The sequence below is a fragment of the Ruditapes philippinarum genome, unplaced genomic scaffold (assembly GCF_026571515.1).
Source record: "Ruditapes philippinarum isolate M1 unplaced genomic scaffold, ASM2657151v2 ctg226_1_1_1_1, whole genome shotgun sequence".
NCBI lineage: Eukaryota > Metazoa > Mollusca > Bivalvia > Venerida > Veneridae > Ruditapes > Ruditapes philippinarum.
Window position 1 is genome coordinate 315,841 of NW_026856455.1, and position 12,304 is coordinate 328,144.

Consider the following 12,304-nt stretch of genomic DNA (forward strand, 5'->3'; position numbering starts at 1 on the left):
ACCATGACCTTTGAATTTGCGACCAAAAAAAACCAATAGGAATCATCTACTATATATGACCAATCCATATGTGAAATATGAAGACTTTATGATTTATAGCTTTTAAGATAATGAGCGGAAATCATTCTATCATTCAAGGCCCCTGTGACCTCGGCCATTGAAGTAGGGTCCTCAAAATTGCTATGGGTCATCTACTTTATACAACTAATCAATATTTGAAATATGATAAGTTTGATAAGTTTGTTATTCAAATTCAATAAGGCCACTTGGCCAATGAGGATACACAATACAATATATACATGGCAAGACAGTGTACAAAAATAAATTTCAAACAAGTTTTAAACAAAAACGAAGCAGGTTAACATTCATTTGAGTGTTGAAATATCTTAGTATTAATAATCCATTTCTAATAATATCTAAATGTTTACAAAATTATGTATGTTGTGTTTTCTATAAAACTACCCCTGCTCTTCAAAATAATGAGCGGAAACCATTCTGACAATTAAGGCCTCGGTGACCTTGACCTCTGATCTAGTGACCCCAAAATCTAAAGGGGTCACCTACTATATATGTTATATCAATTTGTGGAATATCAAGACTTTGTAATAAATAGTTTTCAAGATAATGAGAAAAAACCATTCCGTTATTTAAGGCCTCTGAGACCTTGACCTTTGACCTAGAGACCCATAAATCAATATAGGTCACCAACTAGTAATGATCACTCAGTAAGTGCAATTTAAAGACTTTATAATAAACAGTTTTTAAGATAATCAGCGGAAACCATGTGGTCTACCGACGGACAGACCGACCGACAAACCGACTGACATTAGCAAAACAATATACCCCCTCTTCGATGGGAGGCATAAAAATGAGTAGCGCTTGTAACAAAAAATTTACTTTATATCTCTTCTTGGAGAATTTTAACATATCAAAGACAAATGAATGTTGAGCAAAACTGAAGAATCTTATTTTAAGTATACCAAATCCAGCTTTGATAAACATAATTCAAATACAAAATTTATTCTTTAAGTTTCTATAGAATAATGGTAGAGATAAAGACAAAAAAAACTTAACTCAAGAACATAAATTTGGAGTATTAAAGATGATAGACTTTATATGTTTTGTGTCTTAAAAGCTACATGGCTCAAAAGACTTTTGAACTCAAATGACTAATACTGTCAACTGGTTGAAGGAATTAAAATTTTCATGAAACAAATGTATAAATTGGGAACATATTATATTAAGACCAAAATACATTTAGACATTAATCCGTTTTGGAGTGATGTGATTTATAGTTCTTATACACTTTCTATGAACTATTTTGTGAACTTATGGTATAATCCAAACATAAAAATTGGAAACTCTAGTATTTGTATAAATGGATAGTAGATGGTATTATTTTAATAGGAGATCTCATCAAACAAGAAAGAGAGTTTTATATAAATGATGAATTTTCCTCAACATTTGAAATTACAACTATTTTTCTTTAAAATTTAGAGGTATAGAAGATTCAGTCAAACCCTTTATCTCATATATACGCGAAACAACGCACTGTCGACTCCCCTCTTTAAACCTCAAATAGTGTAAAACTGTCCTACTTGGGCCTCAAACACATGCTTTCGTTTGAGAAATGTTACTGCCCTATGATTACTATAGAAACAGTTCAAAAAAAGCAAACAGACTAGATCTGAATTTACCGAAATTCAATGCAATATTAAATGAAAAAGAAATGATGAAAATTTTGGAGGAGGTCTAAGAAATTATAATTGTCGAGAAAAAATGAATACATTATGGACTAAACTAGACATATACTCCCAATCAAACAATGTATTTTTTCATCTTCAAGTGTGACCATTCCTTTGCATGTCACGTTGTCTTATACAGTGAGCATTTGGGTAAAGTTATTTCCAAACCCGTGATGGACAAAGTGTTATGGACCGGGTACGAATTGTACCCATTATCAGCCAATATTGACTTTTGAGGGAAGTCAAAATAAAGTTACAGTTCTGGTTATTACGCATGACACGTATCGATCTTTTCGTTCTGAAAGTTACTTTAAATTACCTTTGTGATTTCAACCATAATCTTAAAATTTCAAATCAAACTCAGCCGATTTATTCACCAATGTACAAGGCCAAAAACAATTGAACAGAGATTGAGTAACAGTAATAAATCAATACTGCAAATGTACTAGGAATGTGGAACATTAACTATACATTTACATATTTTTAACAATACATCACTTCAGACCTTGGTGTACCAGATTTAAAATGACTAAGGCAATTATTATAATTCAACAAGATAAAAATTAAAAACACTTGAATTGCTAGATGAAAGTTATAATTAATGCAATGAACGACGAATTAACATACGTTATGTTCTAAACAAGAATCATATATAATGGCTTACTGCACTTCAGTAAACCAAGTCTACAATTTTCATTTAATTTTGTATTTTAAGTTTCATTATTTCATGAATGTTTGAATGTTTACTGAATCTCCCCTTTTCTAGATTTTTTACATATTAAGTCATCGTGAAAAGAAATCGGGATTATTAAGATCATAAACGATTATGAATATCATAACATTATGTTAATTTTGATATACCTGTCGATAGATAAATATGTATCAGTATTTTTTCACACTGTTTATATGAATATACCTTCATTTTCAATGAAATAGAATATTTTTTACCCAATGGATGTTTATATATCATTGACTTGATTTAAGAAAGGGACGAAAATCTCAATAAGTTTCAATAGGACATCAACAACTATGATTTTAACAGATTTTTATCACACTAGTATGATGTTTATGTTATTTCATAGTTTGTTTTACTTGTTGAGCATTTTTATCAACATCAAAGTTATTTGCATAAGAATGCAATTAACAAGACAACATTTATACTGTGTACAAGTATGCAAACATTTTAGCAAGTAAAATGATAGATTTGTAATATATTTCTCATTACGCTATGATTCTTATAAATTTACTTATAAAAAGTTAACCAAATATTTCTTGTCAAATTAAAACCATACAGTCGGAGGAATTGCTTTTTCCGGAAACGTGTTGAATGAAAAAATACATAATTTTAGTTCGTTGTATTATTTTCGGATAATTGTGTTGATGATTTATCTTCAAATTTAATATAAGTCTATTAACATCTATCTATAATTAAAGATAGAAAGAAAATGGCCGAACACTGTAAAAACAAAGACATTTCCTTTATTTCTTAACTAAAAAGCTTGTGGGATACGAATTTATCACTTAACAGCACCAGATGCTTCCCATCTAAAAATCTGGAAAATCTTCAAGGTAATTTGATTGTTCAGATATAAAATAAAATAAAGATGGGTGGAGTTTGGATGAGTAAAACAGTAAATTTAGGAGTAAAGCAGTACCATAAAACATTAAGGAATCACAAATGTTTCAAGGGTTTAGGTAGAAAACTATAATTGCGATGTTGTAGAAGTGTATAATAACGTTGTTTTTCCATTTGCTTACCTAGTAAATTCTGTCAATTGTGTTCTGGAAATTTTGTTAGAAAGAAAAATCTGGAAAGAAAGTGATCCCTCAGAAGCATTCATAACAACAAAATGACAACAAAAAAACAATTGCTAAATATCATATCACTTTAATTTACAGTTACATACATCGAAATCAAAAGAATTTTAACTTGAAATAAACAAAATGATAAAATATTAAAAACACACACTATAATTTGCTATACAATATGTCAAGACATATCTTCCGGAAAATACTCATTGTCGAGAAAACAAGAAAAAAAAACAGGATGTTTAAATATTTTCAAAAGACTATAAGTCAATCATCAAGATAGAAACAATTCTTTAGCGTTTTTTCATTTTCTGTTGGATACACTTTTTATCTTTATTTATATTATCAGAATTAAAATAAAATAAAATAAGACAAATCCATATGATAATCTTTGCAGTAAAATGGGGTTTTATTTCTTAAAAGTTGAAATATTCCTCTAGATCCATCTTGTCATCATACGAAGATCTGTAAGTTCTACCCAAGTATGATCAAAGCCTTTGTTGATCACATCATTAGCACTGACTAACTCTGAATCCATCACTCTCAAAACCATCGTAGTGGATTCCATTGTCATTACGGGCTCTGTTAGATCTACCTCCAGTTACGCCATGGCTGCTTTTGAAGATTACGCTATCATTACGGGCTCTGTTTGCTCTTGCTCCACCACAATCAAAGCCGTTGTTGTGAATTCCAAACGAATTATTCCTTTCGTTGTGAACTCTGGGGACATGTAGTGGTTGATTGTACTTAAAAAGACACAAATATTTTACAATGATAATAAATCATTACATAATGAATATTGTTTGCGTATTTGTCTAGTAATAATATCATAAAATAAATGCAATCTTAAGGATACTATTGGGTACAAGATATTATAACATTTATAGATTCTTAAAGAAGAAACGGTCAAAGAAATCATCCGCCATTTTCAAACTTGCTTGAAATGTTGAATTGAATTTTTCCAAGTTTTTTCTGCTAAACAAAATGATACATGTACTATGGATTTCAAAACAGCCGACACATTTAAGACATACCTTAACTTAAAGTTTTAACATGTTTGCTCTGAGAAGTCTTTGTATGATATTAAAAAAAATCTAAATCAATCATGATAAACGTCGTGTCCGAAAAGTGATATGAAATAATATAATAAATGTTTTGTCCTACAGTTTTATTTTTGTAATTATTTTTTCTTTTCTTTTGTATTTGCATAATGTTTTTTTTTTAATCGGGTCTAGAATATAAATTAATTAAACATACCGCAATATTTCGTCCGGCGATGTCAGTGAATCCTGATTGCATCTGGTTCCATGCAAGGACTTTCGAATTAAAATGTCCCTTTGAGTTAGTGTCTGTAACATTTAACGCATACATTTATATACTTTATACTTTAATCTATAGACTCAAGATGTATGATTATTGCTTTGAAAAAAAATAACAGTAACAAATAAAATGAAACTGGTGCATTAGTATTTTTTGTTATATGTTATATCCAGAGTCCTAACGTTTAATATTTCATTTTTTTACCCTTCCATATTTTTTTCGCCTTTTTGATTGGATATTGATCACCCGAAAGAAATTGATATAAACGAGCCAGTCGGGTAATATACACACTAAATTTCCCCGTTGCGTACCCCACGTTGTAAACAACATGCGCTGTGGCGATTCGCGTACGGTTTGATTTTACGCGATGTAAATTCCGATTTACAAGCACTTTTTAACTGTCAAATGATAAATATTTACCAAAATAGAGTAATGATACATATTCTCATCAGAATTGAAAACAAATATGACCTAGCTTGTAAAAGCTTGATATTAATTCCAAAAAAGTGCGTTCAACAGACTACTCCTTTCTCTTGTTTACATTCGTTAGGTTCGAAAGAAAATACGTCATGTATTTATGTGACGTCATGTTGTGGTGAATGGGTACCCTAAAGAGAATCTTATTTCGACGTTTCATTTGAAGTAGCAATGATTTATTTTAAAATCGTCTTAACTCGGCAAGGGAAGGGTAATAAAATTATTATTTTGGTTTTGGAGTGAAATATGTGGATATATTACCTGCCAAGATAAAATATCACCCTCGCCTAACGGCTCGGGTGATATAAAATCTTGACAGGTAATATATTCACATATATCACTCCAAAACCAAAATAACATATTATATTTCACTTATGTCACATAATATAGAGTATTTATGTTCCCTTTCAATATTGATACGATAATGCCTATGGTAAAGGCTTAAAGTTAGGTAAGCCTAAAACCGTATTGTTTGAAAGCCCTTATAGTTTGAGACTATTGAAGCAGCCTTCAAATCCGCACTGTTTGAGGTCAGGATAGCCTGCAAATCCGTACAGTTTGGTGTAAAGAAAAACTTGCAATTTCGTACAATCTGAACAGACTGTTTATCATGGATAGCTAATTTTTATAGACGAAATAAAGACTGTCCCTAATATAAAACCGTAAAACCCTATTGTACAAATTTAGACGTTTTGCGTATTCAATAAAGTATATTTACGGTTTGTTTCTTGTTATAAAAAAGCAAATTCTAGAAGAATAAGAAGTGTTCTGCTCAATGAACAAGGTTTACATACCTTCTTTAATAGCTTTTGCAGTTCTGTGATAACTTCCCTCTCCATAATTCCTTTCTCTCATACTGTCAGCAAAATATAATAAGTATAAAAATACTGTAAAAGTGCAAACAACTTTAGAATGAATGACAAGTATTTTGTAATCGATGTGTGTGATATTCTCATTCAGAACACAAAACTTAGAACCAAATATGTTGACGAAATAATTTAAAAAATAGAGGAGCATATATGATTATTATATAATCATCATTTTGACCTATTGTTAAAGTAATAACCCAATAAATTCAGTGTGGAATTTTACAGACATAAATAAAACAAATGTGCTAAGAAAACGATTAAAACAACTGAACATAATAGCATGTATTGGAAATTATCAATTATATAAAAATTAATTGAAATGTACAGTAACTGTAGATTATAATAACAGCAGCAGCACATCATATGATGTTTATATATCAAGTTTTGTATTATTGCAAAAGTTTCGTGTTTAAACCTTTGTTTTCCATGCTTTTTCTGCTTTTGTTTCCGTTTCCGAAGACACATGATATTAATTATCACCCCGATAATAATCAACACACACAATGTTGAAATGATCGCAATGATAATATGAAATAGTCCGTCGTCTGAAAGTTAAGCAACAAACTAACACTCTCAAAAAATATGAAATGTAATCATATGTAACACAGAACTGATCAGAGTAAAAAATATATATTTAACATCTGCTTAATAATAGACACGTATAAAGCAATGCACTAGTTATGTCTAAAATTATCTTGTTTTAAGTAAATTATTTCCAGATAATTCTATATTTTTTAAAACTTGACATACTTGCAAACTTAAAAGGTGAAATGATACGACTTTTGATCGGAGATTGAAATAATCTTCACTAAGTGTAGAACTGCACATTAGTTTATACATTGTGTAATATCAATCATTTTAGGATAAGGCAAGGATTCTTTTTACAACATAGTGTATTTGTATTGAGCTAGATAACGAGGTAACTTAGATATATGAAACTGACACAGAATATTTTATTTTTTCATGTCCTTTCATATAATTACTTAACATGATTAATTCACAGGTATGGAAATTCCAAATGATTTGAATCTTTTCAAAACATTCGTATTAAAAAGTCAAAATTGAAATCTTACCATCTTCTTTGTTTTGTCTGAAATACATCAATACTAATTAAACATACTGTTTGACAAGAAAGTAAACAAATAACAAAATTATGTTGCGTTTTTTTGGTAAGGCCATAATTATTTTGATATTGTTAAAATGACCAAATATTAAATTAAGTTATGTTAACAAACTTGAAAATGAAATATGAACTTATCAATACAAAACAAATAAGTCTAAATACTCGAACCTGCATCTTGGAACGTTATTTGAAACTTCACAGTGATAACCGCTATCGCAGCTTCCTATCAATATCAAATACAACATGCACGGGTCCATATTTTGATGTCCATCTGAAAATATTGTGATTTCTTAGTGCATAAATTCAACATACCACATCAATAAATAAAACATTATTTATTAATTTCAAATGTTATGCGTTTAATGTAATTTTGCTGGTTTTGTTGTTGTTGTAATTTTGTTTTCATACATATGCACATTTCAAATGATTTAGATATACATTCAATTATAGAGTTAAATCAATAACGTTATGATCTCATAAAGATTGAAGTTGAAATTTATTCTTATTTTCTTCATTTGCTTTGATAAAATGTATTTGATAACTTACCAGACGTGGCATTCACTAATTCACCGTCAAACATTATCTGTGCCCCTTGAATTAAGTCGGCAGATGCTGTAATTAGTTCAGAGGACACTCCCGTATCTTCATCAAATGCAATTACATAATCCACTATGATGCTTCCAATTCTTAAAGGAATATTTAGTTTGGTTTAGTGTAAGATAAAAATATATTTCACCTCGTGAACACCAAAAGTTCATATTTCACTCGTGACTGCGCCACTCGTGAAATTTATCTTTTGGTGCTCATTCGGTGCAAGACTCTATGTCATTTTAAATGTTGCGATTCATTTATCCAATATAAACTTGTTACAAAGCATTGTCTTTTAAGCTTTTGCAATTTTGCAATGACAATAATTACAATCTCTAAATGTTAAATAATCTAACATATATATGATATACAATTAACCATCATAGCTCTAAGTTTATTTATTTTCTGATTTAAATTGCATGTTGTTTACAAATGTATCACAGATAAAATATGCCTACACTTACAATATTTGTTATGATTAAAGGTTGCTGAAATAATTATGTGTGGATCGTTATGTTTTGAACTTACTTTAAGTCAACAATAAATATTTGAATCACGGCTGCTGTATAACGGGAGTAAAATCCCAACAACTGAAAAAGAAAAAGAGGTATTTTGATGTTTTGAATTAGTTCAATAACAAAATTTTATTACGCTCTCATTCATTACAGAAACATGTACATACATTATAACTTAAAAAGCAGTAAACAGCCAAGCTGAAAGAGGGGAAACTGTTAATGAAATTTAGAGCTCGATTCTTTGTTACAGATATATAAAAACAATTCTTATAAAGATGATGTACATTTTAATTTAGATATGTAACAGGATATTTACATTATCAATTTCTTATGAAAAATATATATTTACGCTTTTTTCGACTTTCCCTCTCACAATATCGAAGGAATTTGCTGACTTCATGTTAACTCCTGCCAATGAGTTCGTGTGAATTGTAATACTAAAATTAAATGTCATTACACCAGCAACTGAAAAAATATCGTAAAATTGTTAAAGAAGACTGTCGTCAAAACGAGTTTGACACGCTACATAGCTATACACTTATTTTATTTACACGAAGTATGAATGTAAATGTTTATCGTTATATTGGCAGCCGTTAAATGTTGACCCGTCGTTAATTTCACCATTGTTATTCTTTCCAACCTTGCTATTACCACTATCGTCCATGAACTGGTCCAATCAAACTATGTCTACAACATTGTCAATTTTGCCAACCAGAATATATTTTATAACAGGATATAACATAATTAAAATTAATTGTGAATATGTATGATATCTCCTTTACCTTTAGGAATATCCGTTGAAAAACTGCTATCTGAAATAATATTAAAGAATAATATATTTAAAGAATCTTTTGACTCCAAATCGTGCATGATTCAAGACTACACATTTTCGAGTGACAAATTGATATAAGGAACTTAAAAAATCTTACACTATAACATTGTGCTTATTAATCCAGTTCTGTCTATACAAAATCACTTTAGTTTCATCATACAAATATCTTTTGTTCATTTTGTTTGTTCAGTATTTATTAAATGTAAAATGATATTTTTCCAGTAGGCCTTACATTCAACGCATTGTCCGTCCGTATTTTCCTTGAAACCTCTGATACAATCGCATTGGTACCAGCCGTGCGTATTTACACATGTTGTGTTGTTTTTATCACTACACAATGTTGTATCTTCCTCACATTCATCAACATCTTCCGAACAGGTTTCTCCTTTCCAGTTAGATTTACATCTACACTTTCCAGTCACCGTGTCACATGTCTGCTCAACATTTTCAGACTTTTTTGCCACACAATTACATTGTTCCGTACAATTTTCGCCAAACGTATTGCCAGAACATTCTGTGAAAAAATACATATATATCATACCGGTATTAAGAAGTTTCTTCATATGTACTTTAGGCATTCATAGTCTCTCATGAATTTGATTTTAAAAGTAAAATAATTAAGTTTCAAACGTTTCGAGGGCTGTGTATTATAGCTTAAAAATACCACTTCCGTTCAGGAGCATGTTCAATGGAAACGACATGCAACATCCTCAAGCCTGTCGTTTTGGCAGTTCTAGCTAGTATATAGCCAGCTTTAACGATTCCGTTTTTTTTACACTGATTATATGTTGTAGTTTAACACTAAAATTAAAAACATCATTCAACCGTTTGACAATGCAGTTATTCTGAATAAATACAATGTCTTTTACAAGCTCTTCACTCCGACATACTTATGTTAAACACTTGTTAATTATCTCATCAAACTACAAGAGTCTCTTACCTTTACACACATTATTAACCATATAATATCCTTTGAAGCAACCACAATGAAAACTTCCAATTGAATTGATACATGACTGTTCACAAGCGTTAAAAGCATCTTCTTCACATTCATTTATATCTAGAAGATTTACATGTATATTTGTATATCCAACAAGTTTAGTTCGGTTTGTGCTAAAATACAGTTATAGTCTACCTACTACCTACCAGAATGAATCTTATGGATATTTCTATACATTTTCTTACTAAAGTTTATGGGTTGGACAGGATATATTTTATGAATTTCATGTCTGAAAATGCACAGAACAACAAAGCACAGGAATGTCTCCCGCTAGAAAACAGCACCTGACTAGAGACAATAACCATAATTGTACAAAGCTGAACTGCTTTAAACTAGACAATTATATCTCATTTTATTTTTGTAACTCTTACCTTATCTTTTTTACTATACCGACCTCGAATACTGTCATTTGATTTGTTGTTTAGTATTTTATTTCGATAAAGTTTCTTTTTGTAATGAACCTATCATAAACTATGATTTGACTTGAAAATGATTGGATGTCTCACCACTGCAGGTATTCTCAAAAACTCTAAATCCAGCTGTACATATGCATTCGTAGGACCCATTTCTATTCTCACAGAAAGAATGTGATACATCACTACATGAATTAGTATCGCATTCGTTTATGTCATCCAAACATGTTTCCCCTGTCCATCCCTACATTATACAAAAAGACACAATGGAAAAAATATAATTATCATGTGTAAGTATCAAAATGATAAATTATAGATTTTTGATACATTATTCAAGACTTTATCTCAGAAATAGAATGTAGATGGTATTTCAATGCCGAAAATAATATGCAATACAAATGTCAATGATTCTATTATCACGATACTAAATCATTTTTATGTACTTCTGTGGCATTTATTAAATAAATAGATGTGTAATACAAAGAAGAGTACATTTGTTAAAGTAGTCAAATATGTATTATTTCCGTTGTAAAAAAATAGTTGAAACAACTTTTAAACACATTTGTAATTTAAAAATAATATGATATAAGCAGTTTTCATAAAACATTTATGTATGGGAGAATTTTTTACCTTTTTGCATGTACATACGCCACTTGTATGATTGCAGGAGTCTGTGTTTTCAATGTGGCAATTGCAAAATACTGTTGCAGTTTTCTCCATAGTGTCGATTATCACAAACTAAAATATATTGATATTCCATAAATCAATATCACATGAACATCACATAATATTTCAATAGGTACATGTACTTGTAAGTCCCATAATTTTGTAAGAAAAAATTATATAACAATACCTTTGCACTCCCCGGAGGCTACTAGAAGATATCCTATGTCGCATTTACAATCAAAGCTGCCAGGCGTGTTAAAACACTCAGAATTGTAAGGACAAACTACATCACTATTCGCACATTCATCGACATCATCATCACATTTATCACCAGTCCAACCATTTTTACAAGAACACTGACCAGTCTTGGGGTCACAGGAGTCCGTATTTTCTCTTACGCATGTGCAGATGTTTTCACAATTTGTGCCATACTTGAATAAGTCACAAACTGAAAATTTGACTCGATGAGTTAAAGATAAGAATTGTATATAATTTATCTGATGAGATATTTGACATTCTTGCTGTAAAATATATTGTTTTATAACTCTAAGTAACCTTTAAGAAACCCCACTTAGCCTAAAACATAAAATGTGAATTTCTTACATTGATCAGCGGGAGCACTTAAACAGAGAAAAATGCAAACGTAAGAGGTATACTCAGAAATAAACTGAAAATCATATTTGGTGCTATTCTTAGCCCGATTTGAACGAAAAGCATGGCAACACACATCGTAATTCTTAGCTAATTTATTATTTGTATGATTTCTTTAAGATAATATTTAAAAAAAAGCACAAAGAAAGCGTATTTGGTGGCATTCCTTGTAAATCACTAACCTTGACATGTGAACTTGTCTTCCTTAAGGAAATATCCGTTTTGACAATTGCACGTGTAACTGCCGTTAGTATTGATGCAAATTTGGGAACAAGGCGTTTCATTGCATTCATCTA

The 12,304-nt window shown here is 30.2% G+C and overlaps 1 protein-coding gene across 1 annotated transcript; it reads right to left on the minus strand.

Annotated features, from left to right (window-relative positions):
• Positions 1-3,240: 3,240 nt before the first annotated feature.
• Positions 3,241-11,683, minus strand: LOC132746602 (slit homolog 2 protein-like). The gene is made up of 15 exons (XM_060735808.1): positions 11,545-11,683; positions 11,322-11,429; positions 10,785-10,935; positions 10,219-10,338; positions 9,511-9,792; positions 9,229-9,258; positions 8,796-8,911; positions 8,460-8,521; positions 7,890-8,029; positions 7,512-7,614; positions 7,294-7,310; positions 6,636-6,765; positions 6,146-6,207; positions 4,812-4,903; positions 3,241-4,300 (listed from the first exon to the last, which is right to left on the minus strand). Exons 2-15 carry the CDS (start codon positions 11,409-11,411, stop codon positions 4,067-4,069), a joined length of 1,629 nt encoding a protein of 542 aa, XP_060591791.1. The 5' UTR covers positions 11,412-11,429; positions 11,545-11,683; the 3' UTR covers positions 3,241-4,066.
• Positions 11,684-12,304: the final 621 nt, after the last annotated feature.